A 23,620-nucleotide genomic window follows, 5' to 3' on the forward strand; every position below is an offset into this window, starting at 1 on the left:
TTAAGTTGGGGTGGGGACATTATAATAATTGAACATTTAATTTATGTAGTTCATACTTTTAAGGTAGTATAAATAAAAAGATAGATATATATTTATCTAATTTTAATTAAATATGAAATTTTAAAAAATAAAGAAGACTTTTAATTTAGGGATATGCAGAATATATAAAAATGTATTTTATCTTTGTGTTCTTAAACATCCCCCTCCCCTAAAAAAACATTCTATATTAAACTGAATAAAAATAAAAGTACAACGAATAAATTGAAAACAAAAGAGTACTTATTAAATCTAGTTTGGACTCTTCAAACAAGGTTTTGGTCAAATCATTTTTCTCCAACAGTTTGAGGCTTTTCACAACTTGAACAAGTTGTAGTTTGAGCAACATAAAATCATTGAACTTCTTGTCAAGTGGAACTTGCTGCAAAAGTATATTTATGGAAATGAAAATGAGTACATATTAATTATTTAGATAGTTAGTTTGCAGTAGAGTTATTTCATTCTCCTTGTTGCATCAAGCTTTGTTGATTTGTTTAATTTATCCACAAAAAATATTGTAACTGCATAATTGAACAATTCTCACAATCTTCCTTGTTTTAAGAAGAAGAAGAATATAAAACTTACAAAATTCGTAGATTAATAATGTGAGAACCCCTCTAATTGTAGACAACAAATAGCAGTGTGAAATGTTGCTTCTCGTGCCTTATCAGATAAGTTACAACCCTTTCAAAAAATCACAACCATTCAAAAATGTCATAACTCATCGAAGAAGTTACAACCCTTCAGAGAAGTCACTACCGATTAATGTGAAAATGTGTATGCTTTTAATATAATATAGAACAAATAAATAAATATAATATTGTATAAAATATATACTAAATTGGGTGCTTTAAGTTGACGGTATTATAGTAATTGAACATTCGAGTTAGGAGTTCATGCTTTAAGGTAGTATAGATGACTATTCCGCTGAGATTTTACTTAGCACTGAGAAGATATTAAGATGGAGGCTCTCTTGTTAGTAGAGGTCGAGTCTCTAGTAATAATCCCTGTGTCCCTAACTATGTGCCCCCGTAGGTTGTCTTAAGTGACATAGCTAGTGGATCCACCTAAGCTAGAAGTTAAGATTATTGCCTTGGCAAGTAAGGACATCTCTTTCGGTGTAGGAACAAGACACCAGATTCTACATTATAGTTAACGTGGTCTATACCGATTAATAGTAAATATCCCATAAAAGTAACTAAGTTACTTTCAAAAGTTTTATGAAGCTTTCTTTTGTGATTTCAAGATGCATTGACGAGGTTCATGATTATGATTCTTCTTTAAAGATTTTTACTATATTTAGCTTGGTCATGCACATCATGTTTTTTACTATGTCCCCTTATGATCATTTTACGTTTTGATGCATATCCCTCATACTTAGTACATTCCATATAGTAATGCATACTTATGCCTACATTGTTTTGCTAATGTAAGGCTTGACGATTCCTCTCCCTCCGTTCGTGGCTAGTTGATCACTTTAGAGACTTGAAGACTTGGTGAGTCCTTCTACTGTGAGGACGATGTCGCCTTTATTCCTCTCTTATTTCTTTACATTTCGAATGTTGTACATGGTGTACGGGTTACGTCCCGACCACTTCTTTGATGTACGACTTGTCAAGACTATGTTAGTTTCGCTTCAATGTCAAACTTTTCCATTTTTATGAGATTATTTATTTTTGTCTATTATATTGTGCGTGTGTGTGTATGTCAAGTGACGTGTGTAGGACCTCTCGGGGTCTTATACGTCATGTCACGTCTAGGGTGTATTTTGATTCGTGACAGATGTACCTTGCTAGTAATTCTTGATCAGATATATCTTTTTCTATAAATTTGTTAGCAAGATTTAGTTCTTCTCCAACACGGAGACACTGAAATAGTATTAAGCATATATTTAGATATCTTCAAGAAACAATTGATATGAGACTATTCTATTCAAAAAATTTGATTCACAATTAATTGAATATGCAGATGCAAGATATTTGTTTGACCCACATAAAGGTTGATATCAGACTGGTTATTTATTTACATGTGAAGTTATAAACTATATCATGACGTTCAACAAAATAAACTATTATTGCTACTTCTTCAAATCATGTAGAGATAATAGCCATCCATGAAGCAAGTCGAATATGTGTGGGGTTGAGATCGATAACCCAACACATTCAGAAAACATGTGATATTTATTTAAAAAGAGATATCCCAACAACACTATATGAAGACAATGTTGCATTTAGCTCAATTAGGTGATTTACTAAAATGATCTCAAAGGCAAGTGATTTTGAACTTTTAATCCCACCCATTTCAAAAGTAAAACCTTAAATTTAACATTTTCTTTTCTTTCTTTATTTTTTATTTATTTTATTTGAATCGAAGATTTTATTTTGAAAATAAATTTTTTATTTTTTAAAAATAAAGATAAAATCTACGCATATTATATCCTCAACAAAATTTATTTTATGAAACTTCATCGAATGTGTTATCGTCGTATCACTTGTTATTTAGAATGGGAATGAAGAATCTACATATGGATGACAATGGGGCGGGATGGATGTGGGGCGAGGTGGATTTAAGGATATGCGGGGCGGATTGAAGTGAGTTTTTTTAAAACTAATGCGGGGAGGGGAGGGGAGGGTTGCGGGTATATGTAATTTTATGTGAGTTCAAACTTATTTTTAACTTTTTACATGTTATCATGAGAGTGATAGAGCATTATTTATTAAAATAATTTCTTTAAAGCTACTAAATTATTCAAGATAGTAAATGAAAATGGTTCAATAAAAAATAATACAATTTCTTAAATGTTTCCCAATTGACCTCTAAAAAATAAATTTGTGAGTCATCATCTATTAAATTACTCCCTTTGTTTCAAAAAGAATGTCCTAGTTTGACTTGAAACGGAGTTTAAGAAAAGAAAGAAGATTTTTTAATCTTGTGATTCTAAATTAAAGTTATGTCAAATGTACCAAAATGTCCTTTAATCTTGTGGACTTAAACATGTCATGTGAAAAGTTGAAGTTAAAGTGTTGCCAAAAAAAGAAAAGGGTCATTTTTTTTTAAACAGACTAAAAAGGAAATGAGGATATGAAATAGAGGGAGTAATACAATTTAATGAAAAATAAATTTATTTTTGTGAATTTTATTTTTAGTATCAAATTTAACTAGAAAAAAATTATGCCAGGCAAATTCATGTGAGCGGGTCTATGAAAAAAAGTTATTGAAAAGAGGAGGATCGAATTAAAAATTTTACGGATTAAGCTCAACCCGCCTCACCTGATCTATAAAATAACTGGGTTCATGCTGGGCCACCACGTCAGTGAGAATGAATAATAGTAGTATCTAGACATTTCACGATAGCATAAAGTCTATTATTAGTAAGGTCAAAACTGGAATATTCTGGAACGAACGCGAAGGCAATAGAGAGTTGATCCAACGGCTGTAATCTGATCAGAACGTTCTGGATTATGAAACTTTTTTTCCTTTATAAACTGACAACTTGTCTTCCTTCTCCAATCACAGAAATTTGCTTCAATACATACATCTTAAACAAAAAAACATCACATTTTCTTCTACTCTGTTTCTTCAATCAGAAAGAAAAATAAGAATGGCGGGAAAAGGCGAAGGACCAGCAATTGGAATTGATTTGGGTACTACATATTCTTGTGTAGGTGTATGGCAACATGATCGTGTTGAAATTATAGCTAATGATCAAGGCAACAGAACCACGCCTTCTTATGTTGCTTTTACTGATACCGAACGCCTCATTGGTGATGCTGCGAAGAATCAAGTAGCTATGAATCCAGTTAACACTGTATTCGGTATGTTTTCCATTCTCAAATCTACGTTACCCTAATGCTTGCTACTCTCTCCGTTCCAATTTAATTGGATTTCGAGAGTTAAATGAGTGTTGTCTTATCCCAATCTTTCCATATGCCTTCTAGATTGTTAAATTATTAATTATTGTGAGTTATAGTTCGGACGACTAGAACAAAATGTCAATGGGTGCTCTTTGAATTCTCTAGAAGTAGTGCATTTCCAAGGATACGATAGAGTTTATACCTAATTTTCAAATATTGGAAGATTATATGTAGAAATTTACTATCAAAATTGATAAATTTTTACTCTCGGAATTTGGAAGGTGACATATAAATGGGGATAACACTGAGTTATTCTGATTTTTTTTCAACTTTCTCCATTTTTGTCTAAAAATTTATTTTGATAATATTTTTAATTGGTTTATACATTAATAACGTCATTCAAGCATGTAAACCTTTTATTATTGATGATTGATGGTGTGGTGTGTGAATGTGGTGTTAGATTAAGAGAATATTTAGCTTTTAAGAGTTATTTGAAAACAAAATGGGATCAAGGAAAAAACTAACTTTGTGAAATAATAATCGTCTGAGAAATCAACTCTAGTAATTGCATCCACTAGTCCTAATTTCAGTACTAATTTGAAATTGATTGACTAAAGGGAAATTATGTAGTCTTCCAAACCTAATACTAGTTTTTTATTTGAAATTATTGAGAACTGGAATGAGCTCCCAACTTCTCTTTAAAAGTTCAGTTGTTGAGTAATTGAAGTAAAATAATCTTGAAATCAAGTGGGAATGTTATACTAAATCATGTAATCTTAATAATCTAAGATTGAAGTATAATTGGAAGGAGATTTATAGTGACATTAATTTTGTTGTTGTGGGTTTCAGATGCTAAGCGTTTAATTGGAAGGAGATTTAGTGATCCTTCGGTGCAGAGCGATATGAAATTATGGCCTTTTAAGGTTATACCCGGGCCTGCTGACAAGCCAATGATTGTTGTTACATACAAGGGTGAGGAGAAGCAATTTTCTGCTGAGGAAATCTCATCCATGGTCTTAACCAAAATGAAGGAGATTGCTGAGGCATACCTTGGGACAACAATCAAGAATGCGGTCGTCACAGTCCCTGCTTACTTCAATGATTCGCAGCGTCAGGCAACTAAAGATGCTGGTGTCATATCTGGTCTTAATGTGATGCGTATAATCAACGAACCAACAGCAGCTGCAATTGCCTATGGACTTGACAAGAAGTCTACCAGTACTGGTGAGAAAAATGTGTTGATTTTCGACTTAGGTGGTGGTACTTTTGATGTGTCTCTTCTCACTATTGAAGAGGGGATCTTTGAGGTTAAAGCAACTGCTGGTGATACTCACTTGGGAGGTGAGGATTTTGATAATAGAATGGTGAATCATTTTGTTCAAGAGTTCAAGAGGAAGCATAAGAAGGATATTAGTGGGAATCCGAGAGCGTTGAGGAGGTTAAGGACTGCTTGTGAGAGGGCAAAGAGGACTTTATCATCCACTGCCCAAACTACAATTGAAATCGATTCGTTGTATGAAGGGATTGATTTTTACACGACTATCACTAGGGCAAGATTCGAGGAGATGAACATGGATTTGTTCAGGAAGTGTATGGAGCCAGTGGAGAAGTGTTTGAGAGATGCTAAGATGGATAAAAGCGGGGTTCATGATGTGGTTCTTGTTGGTGGATCAACTAGGATCCCGAAAGTTCAACAATTACTTCAAGATTTTTTTAATGGAAAGGAGCTTTGTAAGAGTATCAACCCTGATGAAGCAGTTGCTTATGGTGCAGCTGTGCAAGCTGCAATTTTGAGCGGTGAAGGCAACGAGAAGGTTCAAGACTTGTTGCTGTTGGATGTCACTCCTCTGTCGCTCGGTTTAGAAACCGCAGGAGGTGTAATGACTGTGTTGATTCCAAGAAATACAACCATTCCAACCAAGAAAGAGCAAGTTTTCTCTACATACTCGGACAACCAACCCGGTGTGCTGATCCAGGTGTACGAAGGAGAAAGAGCGAGGACCAAGGACAACAACCTGTTAGGCAAGTTTGAACTCTCTGGCATCCCACCTGCACCAAGGGGTGTTCCTCAAATCAATGTCTGCTTCGACATTGATGCCAATGGCATCCTGAATGTCTCTGCGGAAGACAAAACTACTGGACAGAAGAACAAGATAACTATCACCAACGACAAGGGTAGACTCTCCAAGGAAGAGATTGAGAGAATGGTGCAAGAAGCTGAGAAGTACAAGTCTGAAGATGAAGAGCTCAAGAAAAAGGTGGAAGCTAAGAATGGATTGGAGAATTACGCTTACAACATGAGGAACACTATTAAAGATGACAAGGTTAGTTCCCAACTTCCAGCTGCTGATAAGAAGAAGATTGAGGACGCGATTGATGAAGCTATCAAGTGGCTAGACAGCAACCAACTTGCAGAAGCTGATGAGTTCGAAGACAAGATGAAGGAACTGGAAAGCGTATGCAATCCAATTATTGCCAAGATGTATCAAGGTGGTGCCGGTGGAGCTACTATGGATGAAGATGATAGTCCTTCTGTAGGTGGTGGTGCAGGAAGTGGAAGTGGTGCAGGACCAAAGATTGAGGAAGTGGATTAAGAATTTTTTAGTTGAATTGTTTTACTTGTTTGTTACTAAGTATGCTTTCAATAGCCTTTTGAAATGAAAGTTTGTTCATCCTTTTGTTGTTAATAAATTATGTGCTTTTCAATATAGAATTGAAGAAAGCTTCTGCTGTTTTTATCCTAAAACTGTGGTGCAGTGACTTAATAGCTTTTTTTTTTTCTGACAAAAATCATCTTCTGGATGTGAATAAGTTATGTCAAAACTATAATGTTTAGTTCACTTGAGCAAACACTGAAGATATGGGGAATACCTTTGGATAAATGGAGGAAGAATTTTGTTGTCCTGAATTGTTATTTCACATTATAAATGGATGGAGCAGCTTAACATGAGAGCTGCTTAACAGGGTAAGTCTCTTATCCTAAAACAGCAACGATTCATTGTGTTTCAAATTAGTTTGCACTTCTGAACGTATGTTAGTAGGTTAGTAGGGGTTACGTATTCGGGTAGAAGGTTAGTATAGGTATAGCACCCTTGCCTTGTGAATAATCAAGCTTGTTAGTGTCTATCGTAATACTACTTATACCTTGTAGTACTACATCGATATTAATTAGTTGCCATTGAATTCAACGTTGCAATACAGCAGTGCTACAGAATAACCTCAAAAGAGCAGCGGCAAAGGATCTAAATAAATGTGGTGTCATCAGATATGAGGCCCTTGACTAAGTAGCAATTCAACAATTGTTTCCCGCTAAAACTTGACTCAAAAGAATAAATGAAAATTAACTATACCTCATTAAAATAAATGGAACAAGGAGACATAACAATTAATAAGACCTTGAGTGAGGTTTAGGTGTCTGAAAATAAGGGAGAGATTCAATAAATTATACTTTATTAAAATAAATATGAAATCAAAATAATATAATTATCAATAATATTTTTACTTATAATATTGTTATTGTAATAATGCAACAAAATAAATATCTTGAATCAAATTCTGTTGAGGAATGTAGAGAGAAATGAATGACCAAATGAAAGAACTGCAATTCAATTCTTAGCTTTGCTTGAGAAATGCAAAGTTTTTAGATCGATAGTCCGAACACATGAAGGTGTAAATTCGGTAGGGTATAATGAATTTTTGTATGAACACAAAATGAGAAAAACTAAATCATGATATATAAAGCATGATTTGTGGCACCTTTTTTTTTTATGCCAGAATTTTTTTTGGATAGTGACTTATAACGTTAGGGCTAGGCCAGTCTCAGATGGAATTTGAGTGAGGTGAGCTTTATGGCAATCCGGGAATGGATGGAGTAGTATGTCTAAGCTTGAATCGTATTTCCTAGTAGTAGGACATTAAGGAATCCACAAAGCCTTTCAAAATTGAATTCGGGGAGCAAGACTTCGGGAATCAAACTTGATATTGAAAGGATAGTTTAGAGCGTCAAGATTCAAAGGTGTGTTGCAAAATGAGGGCTTGGAGAAGAATTTACGAGTCTCTGTCTCCGTGTATGCCGCTATAGCGGCCTGAATTAATTCCCACTGTAGTGGATGGCAGTTATGACAATCTATAATGGGTTGAGCGGCTATAATGGGGTCAGTCGGAATTTTATGCAGAAAAGTCTCAAAAATCTTTTATATTCTGCAACTTCGTTCTTGGAACTGGAAAGGGTGATTTAGGGTAGTTTCTTTCAGTTTTTCCACCAATCTCTTCGACAGAGGTAAGTGAATTACTCTTTTATCTTTAAATTGATTCTTAAGCCTTAGAACCTAGGGTATTGTGGGTTTTGACTTGAGTTAATGGTGGAAAAAATCCTAGTATAGGTAGAAAGATCATGAATTGGCCCAGGGTTAGGATTTGAGTATGATCCGGGTTTAACTAAGTTATTGATCATTAGTTATTGTATTTTGTTATTGTTTTAGACTAAGAACAAGTCAGAATTCATAGCAAGGGGAAAGCTCAAGTATTTTAAAGCATTCAGACTTGTTTCAAGGTAGGTAAAGGTTGTGATTTTCCCGTTCATGCTATATATATGTGTTTGTTAATTGTATAGTTAGTAACACATGTGTGATATATGATTAGGAAAATTGGAAGGATATAATATGAAATGAAAGATGTAATCAAGCACATGCAATGAATGTGTTTCATGAATATACATGTGTGATTGTGATTCATTGTGCTTTTGAGTGGGTTGTTGATTGAGATCAGGTATCACACCTGCACACTAACATCTAGAATGGGTATTGCGCTAGTACACTAACATCTGGAATGGGTACCTTGTCGTTACACTAACATCTGGAACAGGCACCATGCCGGTACAATGAAAATGGGTACAACACCGGTACAATGGGAACGGGTATCACGTTGACACCATTTGAGTCTTCTTCTTCAACTCAATGTAGACTTTCATGTATATACCATTAAATATTTTTAATGACGAAAATTCAGGTAAAATTGCATACTTGATCTCGATATTTTCAGAAGTAACAATTTTGAATTGATTTGAAATTTGTGTAACTAAATTTTAGTAATGGGAAGTAAATTCTACTATTATTATCTCAACGTCAGAACTAATGTATTATTGCGAATTTCAACTTCCATGATGTAGTAAGAGGATCACAATTTTCTCTATTGATAAAATGTTATGGAATCCAGTATTGATTTGAATTGGAAAAAGAAGGAAAATTGGAAAAAAAAAAAAAAGAAGAGAGAACTAGGGGAAAAGGGAGAATTAGAGAATAAGGAAAAAATTGGAAAGAGATTGTAATTGCTGAGATAATCCCTTCATAATATCAGTTAGAGTATATTAATCATAATTAATTTGAAAATATTAGTAATTATTAAGGGGTATTTATTTATTTAAAATTAAAATTGTCTATAGGACTGAGTTCAGTTTCCCCTCAAATAATTGGTTTGAATAAAATGTGTCTATTATTAGTAAGGTCAAACTGGAATATTCTGGAAGGCAATAGAGAGTTCATCGAACGGCTGTAATCTAAGTATCAGAATGTTCTGGAAATCGAACTTTTTTCCTTTATATATAAACTTGACAATTTGTCTTCTCCAATCACAGAAATCTGCTTCATTACATTACATCTCAAACATCACAATTTCTTTCTTCTTTAATTTAATTGTTTCTCTGTATTTGGGTGAATAAAGTAAAGTAAAGTAAAGAAAAGAATGGCAGGAAAAGGTGAAGGGCCAGCCATTGGAATTGATTTGGGTACTACCTACTCCTGTGTAGGTATATGGCAACATGATCGTGTTGAAATTATAGCAAATGATCAAGGCAACAGAACCACACCCTCTTATGTTGCTTTTACTGATACTGAACGCCTCATTGGTGATGCTGCCAAGAATCAAGTCGCTATGAACCCAGTTAACACTGTATTTGGTATGCACCTGTTTTACTTATTGTGCATTGTATGTTTAACATTCCGCTTGCTACTCGTAATTATCGAACGACATTTTGATTTTCTTTTTTGGTTTCAGATGCTAAGCGTTTAATTGGAAGGAGATTTAGTGATCCTTCGGTGCAGAGCGATATGAAATTATGGCCTTTTAAGGTTATACCCGGGCCTGCTGACAAGCCAATGATTGTTGTTACATACAAGGGTGAGGAGAAGCAATTTTCTGCTGAGGAAATCTCATCCATGGTCTTAACCAAAATGAAGGAGATTGCTGAGGCATACCTTGGGACAACAATCAAGAATGCGGTCGTCACAGTCCCTGCTTACTTCAATGATTCGCAGCGTCAGGCAACTAAAGATGCTGGTGTCATATCTGGTCTTAATGTGATGCGTATAATCAACGAACCAACAGCAGCTGCAATTGCCTATGGACTTGACAAGAAGTCTACCAGTACTGGTGAGAAAAATGTGTTGATTTTCGACTTAGGTGGTGGTACTTTTGATGTGTCTCTTCTCACTATTGAAGAGGGGATTTTTGAGGTTAAAGCTACTGCTGGTGATACTCACTTGGGAGGTGAGGATTTTGATAATAGAATGGTGAATCATTTCGTTCAAGAGTTCAAGAGGAAGCATAAGAAGGATATTAGTGGGAATCCGAGAGCCTTGAGGAGGTTAAGGACTGCTTGTGAGAGGGCAAAGAGGACTTTATCATCCACTGCTCAAACAACAATCGAAATCGATTCCTTGTATGAAGGGTTTGATTTTTACACAACTATCACTAGGGCAAGATTCGAGGAGATGAACATGGATTTGTTCAGGAAGTGTATGGAGCCTGTGGAAAAGTGTTTGAGAGATGCTAAGATGGATAAAAGCGGCGTTCATGATGTGGTTCTTGTTGGTGGATCAACTAGGATTCCGAAAGTTCAACAATTACTTCAGGACTTTTTCAATGGGAAGGAGCTTTGTAAGAGTATCAATCCCGATGAAGCAGTTGCTTATGGTGCAGCTGTGCAAGCTGCAATTTTGAGCGGTGAAGGCAACGAGAAGGTTCAAGACTTGTTGCTGTTGGATGTCACTCCTCTGTCGCTCGGTTTAGAAACCGCGGGAGGTGTAATGACTGTGTTGATTCCAAGAAATACAACCATTCCAACCAAGAAGGAGCAAGTTTTCTCTACATACTCGGACAACCAACCCGGTGTGCTGATCCAGGTGTACGAAGGAGAAAGAGCGAGGACCAAGGACAACAACCTGTTAGGCAAGTTTGAACTCTCTGGTATCCCACCTGCACCGAGGGGTGTTCCTCAAATCAATGTCTGCTTCGACATTGATGCCAATGGTATCCTGAATGTCTCTGCTGAGGACAAAACTACTGGACAGAAGAACAAGATAACTATCACCAACGATAAGGGTCGACTCTCCAAGGAAGAGATTGAGAGAATGGTGCAAGAAGCTGAGAAGTACAAGTCTGAAGATGAAGATCTCAAGAAAAAGGTGGAAGCTAAGAATGGATTGGAGAATTATGCATACAACATGAGGAACACTATTAAAGATGACAAGGTTAGTTCCCAACTTCCAGCTGCTGATAAGAAGAAGATTGAGGATGTGATCGACGAAGCTATCAAGTGGCTAGACAGCAACCAACTTGCAGAAGCTGATGAGTTCGAAGACAAGATGAAGGAACTGGAAAGCGTATGCAATCCGATTATTGCCAAGATGTATCAAGGTGGTGCCGGTGGAGCTACAATGGATGACGATGATGGTCCTTCTGTTGGTGGTGGTGCAGGAAGTGAAAGTGGCGCTGGACCAAAGATTGAGGAAGTGGATTAAGAATTTTTTAGTTGAATTGTTTTACTTGTTTGTTACTAAGTATGCTTTAAATAGCCTTTTGAAATGAAAGTTTGTTCATCCTTTTGTTGTTAATAAATTATGTGCTTTTCAATATAGAATTGAAGAAAGCTTCTGCTGTTTTTATCCTGAAACTGTGGTGCAGTGACTCAACAGCTTCTTCGTTTTACTGACAAAAATCTGATTGTGAACAAGTTATGTCAAAACTACAATGTTTAGTTCACTACATTAAAAACTGAATATGGGTATACCATAATACAAATGTATGCGCTTCAATGATTGGGAAAATCCCTAGTGATAATAAAGGAAAGCCTATCTGGGATGGTCTACTCCTTAGTCAAGCAAAGCTAGATTTGGGAAAAATAAAGCATGCTCTACTCCTTCGATTGCTTTCATTTTTAGCCCTATGAGGCTTCATCTTCTTATCGGGATAGCATTGTACATTACATATATATTTGGTTAAAATGGGAGAAAAATTCACAAGCAACAAAGAGGAGGAGAAAAAGAAACTTGGTTGGGAATACATTTATCAACTCCCAAGCAAAGCAAAAAGGATATATGCACTATTAGAGAAAACAATCCAGCTCAAAATAGCATGGTTCATTTTGCACTTCTGAAAATTATAAGTTGGTATTCAATACCTGGTTCATTTTACATTTGTCTCGACTTGCACTTACAACATCTTCACTCAGAGGTGCCATGGGAGAGGAACATAGATACTCAAAGACTATGCAGAGCTCTATTGCATTATGTAACGTTAGAAACGACAAATTTAGAAAAGAAGTAGATCTTATTGGCTGAAAACACTAGGCAGGAAACAGTCTTCATGTTCCTAGAGTAACAGAATGGATCATTGTAATTCAGACCACTAAAGATTACCATTTCTTTTTTCCTACAGACTTGATTCATTAAAAATGACTACATATATCTCCACTTATAATAACATGCTTCGCTCTGCATCACATTGTACACAACTCAGCAGTGCTACAGAACAGCCTTGAAAGAGCAGCAGCAAAGGATCTAAATAAGGCGGTATCATCAGATATGAGGCCCTTGACTGAGTAGCAATTCAACAATGATTGAATTTCCCACTAAAAACTTAACTTAAGAAAAGAATGGAAGTTAACTATCTGGGCTACACTACACTTTCTGCAATCAATACCTATCTCACGACAACATAAACTCATTTGGAGGTCGAAGACAAACAGGAACTTCATGCACTTCTGGAGTTGTGCCATATTTGGGAACTTTCAATTCAAGTACAGCTCCACTCATGTCAAAATATGCTTCTAGCTTTGCATCATCAGGTATTCGAGTTGGAAGTGAGATTTCCCTTGTGAATTCACCGCAAGGACAGTGCTCTGGAGATGGGTCAGTTAGCTTGAATGTTCTACCATTTCTCACCATGAATGGAGGGGATGCCGTGCTCACAAATGTTATTCTTATGATGGCATGATTAGTATTGTTCCACCAATGAACTTTAACCTTTTCACGATCAACAAAAGGTAGAGTGATCATAATCACGTATCCTTCCAAGTCCTCGTATATAACTTTTGCAGCAACGGTTGGCCCATACACATTCTTCATTACCCCCGAAAACTCATTCATCCAAGGTGGTGCAATAGTGTGTGGTTGTCCATCTTGATGTCTGTTTAAACTGGGATTAGTCGACAAGAAACAATCTTCATCACTTCCATGAGAAAAGAAGTCTTTCCTTTTCTTACCACAATCAGATGAGAGCTCTAAACCATTGCTGTTCACATGGTTTGATGGTCGAGTTGACAAGTTAAGACTAGAACCATTAAGCAATTTTTTCGAAGGAAGATGAGAATTGCTCTTTGGCAAAGGGATCGATCTTTGAAGCTCAAAATCTGTGTTGGGAAGGTTCCGCCATGAACTGAAGTCTCTAGCTTCGGGTGGTATTGAAAATTTGAGATCCCTACCAGTAAGTTCCATCCACTTCTTCTGCTCTTCCTCATCAATACACAATAAATTGGGTGATGGAACAAGCTCAATTCCATGCAAACACACCGGATTGGAGAGGCTTCTATGCTTATGCTGCATTTTATGAAAACAGATGAACCCCTTGTCAACACTAAATGGAAATGAATGCTCGCCCTGCTTCGAATGTCCATTCATATAACTCCTCAACTGCATCTCCCCCAACGCATTTTCAGACCTCTCCTTGAAAACCCACATGTACATATTCTCCATATCATGCTGAGCCAAAAACACATCAAGCTGGAGATCAGACTTATCAAATCCCGACACCCCATTACTATCTCGAACAACTTTGCACTTAGATTTCTCCTTCAAAACAGGCTTAAAGTAAAAAGTAAAGAAAAACCAAGCACCCCAAACACTATCCAATCTCTTATCACATTTCCTTCCAACTTTAGGCAAATCAAGAAGCTCAAAACATTCATTAATCTGGTTTCCAAGTCCAACCTCCATCATATCAAACACGTCATGATTCCAAGATAGAGGTGGTGGTGGAGGACGAGGAGTAGGGCTACGTTCCATATATAACGGTAGATTAATATCCGGTGGCCTCGAAATCACAATCTCCCTATTCATATCCCTGTCTGAATCCTCATTAGAGGTAGCAGCAGCAATTGCAATTGAGTCCATAGACAAGAATGTAGATAGTTGATAATTATCAATTGACAAACTTGTCATCAAATCTTCCCCCATCTGCTTACCACTATTTAATTCCTTACAACAAAACCCCAAATATGCAAAAATCTCAATAAACACAGAAGTTCAAGATTTTACTACAAAAACAATAAAAACAAACATGGGTATATAATATTTTATCAAATATCAGTATAAAAGGTTGTTCTATGCTATAAAGATGAGATTTTTATCAGAAAAAAAAAAAGGATTCTTGAATTCAAGAAAAAACCCTATAAAATTGAAAAAAACATATATATGGATTTGAATCAAAAGGAATACAAATAAAGGGTTTATTAAGATTACCTTTTTAACAAAGATTTCAACTTTGAATCGAATAGAAATATTCAAAAAGAATCAGCAGCAGCAGTCCATGTCTACAGAGAAAAAAAAAAAAGGAAGGAAGAAAGACCTTTGAGATTGAAGAAAAAATAAATGGTGACGGAGACCGTTAACTTTGACGGCGTTAATGGGAAACGTAACGCCTGATAAGCAAAGGTCTAATTGCGATTAGGGGATGAGTGATAAGTAATCTAGCTTATCATATCTTACGTACATATTTGTTATTTATACTCCCTCAGTCCACTCTAAAAAATCAAAAGATAATTTATCTTTTGTGTCTATTTAACCCTGTTATTAAATATTATTTATCGTCTAACATATTTCTCAAATCATTAAATTTAATAAAGTCAAAGTAATATACTCTCTCTGTCCACTTTTAATTGTCATGTTGCGTTTTTCGAAAGTCAATTTGACTAATTTTCAAAGTTAAATTAGATTACATTAATTCGATATTTTAAACAAAAAAAATTAGATATTCAAAAACTATACGAAAAGTAGTGTAAATTCCAATTTTTTGCATATCAATATGATGAAAAGATACATCATAAAATATTAGTCAAATATATTATTGTTTGACTCTAAAGTTAAATTAGGTTATATTAATTCGATATTTTAAACAAAAAAAATTAGATATTCAAAAACTATACGAAAAGTACTGTAAATTTCAATTTTTTGCATATCAATATGATGAAAAGATACATCATAAAATATTAGTCAAATATATTATTGTTTGACTCTAAAAAGGGAAATTATGACAATTAAAAGTGGACGGAGGTAGTAGTAATATTATCCCTATTATTTATTAATTTTTTAAAGGATATGTCAAGTCAATAGTGAACAATTATTATTGGACGGAGAAAGTATTTGGCCACAAGTTTGTGTATATTATGTACTTCAGCGATACTTTTTCTATTTACGCAAGTGTAGATACATTTTTGTATTGAAGTTGTGAAGATTGTATCAAAGATACAATTATGGTTATTGTCATTATTTGTACAATTTCTTATCTGACGTAAGTAATTAGTACAACAATGTAATCAATTGCATTAATTTATGAAACTAAGTAATTGATTTGCTATAGAATCGTATAAATTCATATCGGTAATAATATATCCCAAACAATTTTTTAAATTAAAATTCACTAATTGAATGTGCAATGGACGAAACCTACTTTTCTACAAGTTAACATGAAGATTAATGCATAGAAAATTAAGTGTGATGTATCATGATATCTTTAGGATACATCATGTATCATGATACCTTTAGATACATGATGTATCTCGATACGTTTAGGATACATGATGTAGCATGATTCGCTTAAGATACATGATGTATCTCGATACGTTTAGGATTCATTATGTATCATGATACCTTTTGAATGTATAATGTATCATGATACCTTTTGAATGTATAATGTATCATGATACCTTTCGAATACATGATGTATCAATAATGTTTAATACAATCTTTTCTACATTTTCACTTTTTTGGGTACTAGAATCCACACCATTGATAGAGAATTTGTGAAAGCTTAGCGCAAATCCTAAAAAAATAATTAAAAATTATACTTAGAAAATAAGAATCGAAAAAAACAAATATGTAGATGAACTTATTGAAATAAAATCTTTACCTTATATGGATAATCATAAAAGAGGAAATTTAGGAAAATTTCTAATTAACTTTAACTAGAAGAAATTGAAGCAAATCATACTTAATTGGTGGAGTTAAGACGTGGGAGATAAATAGGGATAGTATAAGTGAGAGAAAGAAGAGAGAGAGAGAAAAAATATTCTGATATAATTTTTAATTATATGTGAAATAAGGGTTTGGCATAACCATTTAAATTTGCTATTAAAATAATATTGTAACTTTGTTGGTTAATTATTTTAAAATAGGGTTCTAATTAGTAAATATAGGGCTTATGTTTGTCTAGTTATGTAAATTTTTCTTAAATTATTCTTGAATTATGCAAAATGAAATGAATTTTTATCCTACATTAATAGTTGAAATAAAAAATACCCTTAACGTTATTAAAATGACCAAATTTTGTTTTTATTTTCAAACGATGAAAGGTTGACACTCGATGATACCACATGTCCAACAATTAAGGAATTATTTCTTAAAAAATGAAGGATAAAATGGTGATGGTAATTGGTAGGGAGAGAAAGGAAGAAAAAAAAAGGGTGATTGGTGATAAAGTAGTGTTGGAAAAGAAAAAGGAATAATAGAAAACAAAATTTAAAAATTCAAAATTAAGAAAATGGTAAAATTCATCCTTAGCTTAAAAAATATTAATCAAATACGTGACATCACCAAATGCTAAGCTTTTATAGTTTGAAAATAACTTATTTTAACAAGGACATATTAGTTTCATTTCACTTAATTTAGGAGTCAATTTACCCTTCCCATCTCCGTTCTTTATTTTTATTTTTTGGATAAAATGATCAAAACAAAAGTCTAACAATGTTTGAAAGAATTTTCATACAACCTAAAGCTTGTAGAAATATTAATTTGCATGTTATAAGAACATGTTTCCTTAATCAACATGTTTATTCCTAAACTCAATTCTTCAATAAATTCTTCTTGCATTTGAAATTTGTTTAGTAACTTCTAATCAACAGTTCTCTCCATTGGTCTATTGGGCCTGAATCTTCAATGTCGATGATATTTCTACAACTTGTTATTAATATGTATTACTAAAATATTATGAACAGAAATTTTCAAACAGTAAGGTTTAAAGAATATTTTCAAAACATGTAAACTCAAAATCAGTAAACAAAAAAGAATTCGAAATATTTTTCTACAAGAAGAAAATTGAGTTCATTGAATGCACAATGCTTTCTCAAGGAAAATTATTCCCCTCAAGTACCCTTAGGTTAATGCATGGAATATATATCTCCTCCTAAGATAGAACGATTTTACTCACCAATGTATTGATACCTAAAATCACGATGTCAACAAACCACTCAACAATAGTAAAATACGCTAGAATTTATTTGTGTAAAAGAAGAAGAAGTTGAGAAAATTCATTGTTAGAAATGAGAGAAAACCCTTCTATTTACCGACAACAAAGAAAAGTATGAACAAGTGTTTATTATACCTTATTGGAAAGGTCACAATCCCTCAGAAAAATCACAATTCTTTAGAAAAGTCACAACCTTTCAAAAAAGTCACAACCCTTCATATTAGTCACAACCCTTCGAAAATGTCACAACCTTTCAGAAAAATCACAACCCTTCGAAAAAGTCACAACCTTTCATTTTCCATTCGCACCTTGTTAAATTAATCCAACACAACCTAACTAGTTGTCAATATAATCTGTTCTTCTAAAAGTCCTGTTAATTAGGATCTGATTCTTGTAAAATATTTGTTAATCATTAAAACTTGAATTCAACTCAGCTCAACAAATTACCCTTTTTCCATAATAACAAAGTCATATGCAACTTCCCCTCAAGAACCAATTTGATTTAGTAAGATGTGTGATCTCACATAAGTCTAGGGACACACTTTCCACTAATTGCAATTTCTTGGCCTAAATTTATAGATCTCAAGAAATGTTACATTACGTTGCTGGTGAACTATAAAGACCTGATTAAGGTTTTATGTTAAGTCAATTTGAACTTGCTTATTAATGTATTCAATTGAAACCTTATAATGCAATCACAAAGCATTACATTGAATACATTTTAATTTTCTTAAGTATCAATCCATATTCCACCAACAAATCTCAGATAATGTTAATATTGACTTATATTTTTCCGTCTCAATTTATATGACATTGTTTGACTTGACATGAAATTTAATGAAAAAAATAAAATGTTTAGAATTGATAGCTTTACACACTCTTTGAACCTTTTGTGGGGCTATAAATCATTTTGTTATGAATGTGCCTAGACCACTATTGGCGAAGCAGCCCAATGCCAGATTAAGTGGTTATGTGTGGAATTTGGGTTGATAAATAGAGTCTTTTGAGAGTAAAATAGGTTTATGCGTAGACAAAACTATGCTTCTCATCCTCAATTCTCTCTTAGTCCCCTCATCTCATTCTCCTTTAAAGTTACTGTTTTATTCGTATTCTTCATATTGTAATTGCTCATATACGTACGAATCATAGTTTGTTAGTTTGTTCTTTCTGTTGTTCATTGTTGAGTTGAGAAAATCACTACGTTCATAAAAAAAAAATAAGTTATTTCTAATTATAAAAAAATAGTACTTTTTTTCTTGATAAGCTAAAAAAATATCACATAATTACATTGAGATACAAGGAGTACAAGATTTCAAATTATGATTTGATAAATGTAAACTCGAACAGAAGAAGCTTGAGTTGTTACATCAATGTCATGGAAAATCAGTTAGTCCTCGTGGCTTACATGTAACACTTTGAAAGATAGTACTCGTTTCGTTTTAATTTGTTTATTTTGGTTTTATTGTACTCTGTTTTAAAAATAACATCTTTCACCTTTTTGATAATTTTTTAATTTCAACTTTTCACGTAATATTTAAGACGACAAAAATTAAATATCATTTTGGTATATTCTACATATTTTTAATTAAAACCACAAAATTCAAAAAAATTATTTACTTTCTTAAACTTCCAATTCAAAACAAAATTAAAACTAAAGAATAATAAAATTGGTTGTTGATTTCAAGGTTGAATAGATTTTAATGAGAAAATCTCTCTTATTCACCATTCATGAACCCAAAGAATAAAGAGGTATGACAAGAGAGCACTTTGAATTAAGGTCCATAATGTATTGGTTAATGACCGACCAGAGGGTTGCAGTGGACTGATAAGTACTCACTCTTTCATTCTTAATCAAATGTCTTGAGTACAGAGTTACTTTGTTAGACAACACTTTAATGTAACACTTTCTGACGCGAATTCAAATTTAATCAAACTCTAATATGAGCACCAGACACCGGATGAGAAACCAAAAAATATAGGCTAATGAGCTAACACAACAAATAGAAGCAATCTAAGCAATCTAATGAGCAATGATCTTGGTCAAAAAGAAGTATAATGATGTACAAGATTTCAAACAAAAAATGGAATAAAAATAAAACACAAAGTGATCCAGCTAGATTTTTGCGTAGAAATGGTGTCGTTTAATAATCAGTGCACGACATTTCGTGAATGTTTAACATGGCTGATGCAAACCCTTCTTTTATAAAAAAAATAAAATAAATTATTATGATTGGATGTATAAAATTATACTCTACGCATTTTGGGATCGTTTGATATGGTATATAAGAATAGTAGAATAGTGTTGAAAATAGTGTATTAATAATGCTGACATTAATAATGTTTTGAATTAGTTATGCATGCTAAGATTATTTCTTAATGCAGTGTTTGATTTGATATATGAAGATAACATGCATTGCATAATTTTAAAAACATATATTTGTTTACAAAAAAAAAAAAAACGCTCCACAAATATGATGGAAAGGACTATGTGGAAAAGGTTTTGACAAGTCTTTAATCATGTTAATGCATACATTAAAATCTTTTGTATTACTAATATCATGGATTATCATATATTAGTTATACATACCTTAATATCAAATAAAGCATATAACTAATACAAACATTAGTTATATATAATATAAATTTAAAAAAAATATCAGACAAGATACTAATTATTACACAAAGGTAATGCATGTATGCACTATTTTCGACCCTAGAGTGTAAAAAAGTAATCAGTTAAGTAATTTAACCCATTACAATAGGTAAGTTGTCATCGTTAATGCTTGACATAAATATAGCGGAACTTTCGCAAATAGCCATTATAATAAATTTATTATACTCCATAATTATAGTTTGCATATTTATACGTTATAGCTACAATTTAAGCTGCTTATTTGTATAATTCATGGATTTGTATAATTTCGCGGGTTCATTTTTATAATTCAGTTATTTTTGTATAAACTCGAAATAACGAATTTATACAATTACAAACATCAGAAGTGTAAACAGTTATACAAATCATATTATACAAATTCTGAATTATACAAAAGTTATACAAATTCCGAATTATACAAACGTACGAATTATAAAAAATTTAAAAATTGGGTTGTGTAATTATAACTAAAAGGAGGTCGAAAATTGTAATTAAGGCAATTATAATTATGTTAACTAATTAACTTGTATATATTTGCTTATACGCGTCATTTTTCCTAAAATATATCGGTATACATCTTAAAGTTATTTGATTATATAAGCATATTACAGAATCAGTCGATTATTGTTTGAAATCTATCAAATCAACCGAAAAGTACTATGTTTTTAAATGAAATTGTAGGTTTCGATAAAAATTTAAAATTGAATCAAATAATTAATTAAGTTTTAAATATCATAAAAGAATTAAAATCGAAACGAGTTGATTTTAAAAGGTTTCTCAAACTCTAACTTGCAACTTAAAATCTTATTTAAATACACAAGTCCTTATCTAAAAGATCATATTCAATGGATATATATTTAATACTCTTAAGTTATACGCAATGTGTTGTATGAACATTTGTCATTATATTACAAAAAAAACTATCAGACATTTACTTGACGTTTTGAAAGAATTATTGAAAATTGTCGATATTGATGGAAAAAAATGAGATCGTTTGAACAATTCAAAAATAGTTTAATTGCAATTCTCTCGCTATATATATATATAACAAAAGAAGGAAAAAGGAAAAATAATCGATTGAATCGAATCAGTAGGGGTGGCAAATGGTTGGATTGGATCGGATTTGGATGGATTGAGCAAAAATGGTTTGGATTACAATCCACCCAAATAGAATATGGGTAAATACGGATTTGGGTAAAATGGTTCTAATCCACTCAAAAAAAATTATTTTTCAAAAAAAAAAAAAAAACCCTCACCCGGGCACCCCCACCCCCCGGGGCTCCCCCACCTTTCACCAACCTACCCCTAAATTTTTTTTGTTTTCCAAAAACAAAAAAAAAATCTCTTATCAATGAAAACTTTTTCTCAAAATTTGTTATTAACATGTTGTGATGCCTCAATCTTTCATTTGGTCACGGGTTCTCATATCTTCAATTTTATTGGCTAGAAATCCACATATTTTTTTTAATTTTTTTTTCTATTTTAATTTTCTGAAAAAAAATGAGAAAGAAGACAGCTGTGAGTATATGTGTATGTGTGTTTTGTTGTCTTTTAACAATCGCAACAAAAGTTAAAGAGGTCCTATTTTGCATGTTCTAATTTATACATATGTGGATAAAGGTACCTAGCTCATTATTTATTTGTTTTTAATTACCCCCACAGATACCAAGAAGCATAATATTTAGACATAATCTAATGCTACAACTCACAATTAAGGAAATTGTGTAACCTGCATGGTACATTTATGTGTATAAAAAAAATCCCCTCTTGCCATAAAGAAATTATGATTTAATAGAATTTAATCTAATCATTAATTTTGACAAGTTCTTGATGGTTTATATAAGTAGTAGGTTTGATTCGAATGACTTCTACTATATGCATAAATTTAAAACATCACTCGCTAAGTGGGAGATTGTTGAAATAGTTAGTGTTGATAGAATTATAAGAGAGCGCAGCCACTATGACAACCAAAAATGTTTGTTGGTGTTTGAAAAGACACCAATTTGAAAAGGGTCGGGTATGTTGCTAACGGACTTCTAAAGATACTATAAATATAAATATTGTATCTCCTCTAAACAAAAATACAATACAAATAACTTTCTTTTGTTCTTCTCAAAATACTCATAAGAAAAATAAACTTTTTCTCTTGGAAAGTTCAAATTAACTACTGAAACTTGAATTTGTAAATTTCGAAGGAATTTTGTCATCATTCGTACAAGAACTAATAAAAAAGCTTAAATTTCTTAAGAATTGTAACACCTCATAAATGCAAACTCAAATAAAAATAAAAATAAAAAGTGTAGAAAAGATCTGAAGTCTGCAGATTTTTGAGATTTACGATTCGTAAGTGGTATTACAGGAAAGGGTTCGTAGATAAGACTTCTAATTTCAAAAAAATTATGTCAGCGACTACGAGTGAGTTTACGGGCCGTACTTGATTCTACGGGTCGTAGACTGCACTCGTGAAAAAAACTTCTGAAACTTAAAAAACTGAGTTTGACACAACGACCCTTAAATTCGAGTCGTAGAAGTGTTTATGATTCGTAAAACGACATTCGTAGTTTTTAAGTCCAGAGACTTCAGAACCTTCAGTATATTGGATCGACGACCTGACGATATGGTTCATAAAAGGACTACATATCATGGTTTGGGTCTCGTAGATCAGACTTCAGATAATGTGGAGTTTAGTACCTTACTTTCTACGAATGGACAGTACGGATTGTATAAGGAATTACGATCCGTAGAAGGGTTTCGTAGTTCAAAGTTCAGAACTCAAGAATTCTCTCTGATTTCTATGGACAGGATTCTATGGTCCATAGAAGGAACCACAAACAATAATGACCCTCATAGAGTCCTTCCGGTAGATTTTACTATGGGTTATTAATTGAGTCTTTTTCTACTCTTTTGATTCTTATACTACGTTGTTTTGACCAATTCTAAGTAGGTTTAAGTGATTTTCTGAAACCCTAACCTATCATTTTCTCCTAGTTCACCCAAATAAAAAATTTCTCTTTCTCAAGTTTTCTATCAAGGCAAGAACAATGGAGTTTAGTTTCAAGCCTTCCACCTAAGATTTAAGTTAGGGTTTCATTCAAGATATGTGGGAACTTTATCAATGGGTCTTCCATTCACTCATTGAGTCTCAAAGAAATCCTAATTTCTTCAAGTTATGATTTTCCCAAAATTAGGGTTTGTGTGATCTTCGTGGGTTTTTACTAAATTTGGCTTCTTCTTCACAATTGATCTTAATGCATGCAAGTATTTTCATGATCAGAATTATGTT

At 33.1% G+C, this 23,620-nt stretch overlaps 2 protein-coding genes across 7 annotated transcripts; one reads left to right on the forward strand and one right to left on the reverse strand.

Moving 5' to 3' along the window:
- Window positions 1-3,634: 3,634 nt before the first annotated feature.
- LOC125843652 (heat shock cognate 70 kDa protein) lies at window positions 3,635-11,833 on the forward strand. Of its 6 annotated transcripts, none has more exons than XM_049522811.1 (3): window positions 3,635-3,851; window positions 4,740-6,148; window positions 11,351-11,833. In XM_049522811.1, exons 1-3 carry the CDS (start codon window positions 3,638-3,640, stop codon window positions 11,684-11,686), a joined length of 1,959 nt encoding a protein of 652 aa, XP_049378768.1. In that variant the 5' UTR covers window positions 3,635-3,637; the 3' UTR covers window positions 11,687-11,833. The 6 variants fall into 6 exon arrangements, with proteins under 6 accessions (XP_049378768.1, XP_049378767.1, XP_049378770.1 ...); XM_049522810.1 differs by having other exon boundaries at window positions 4,740-5,328; window positions 10,531-11,833; XM_049522813.1 differs by having other exon boundaries at window positions 4,740-5,197; window positions 10,400-11,833.
- A 544-nt stretch (window positions 11,834-12,377) lies between these two features.
- LOC125845144 (uncharacterized) lies at window positions 12,378-14,762 on the reverse strand. The gene is made up of 2 exons (XM_049524576.1): window positions 14,684-14,762; window positions 12,378-14,419 (listed from the first exon to the last, which is right to left on the reverse strand). Exon 2 carries the CDS (start codon window positions 14,396-14,398, stop codon window positions 12,872-12,874), a length of 1,527 nt encoding a protein of 508 aa, XP_049380533.1. The 5' UTR covers window positions 14,399-14,419; window positions 14,684-14,762; the 3' UTR covers window positions 12,378-12,871.
- Between the last annotated feature and the right edge of the window lie 8,858 nt (window positions 14,763-23,620).

The sequence above is a fragment of the Solanum stenotomum genome, chromosome 11 (assembly GCF_019186545.1).
Source record: "Solanum stenotomum isolate F172 chromosome 11, ASM1918654v1, whole genome shotgun sequence".
NCBI lineage: Eukaryota > Viridiplantae > Streptophyta > Magnoliopsida > Solanales > Solanaceae > Solanum > Solanum stenotomum.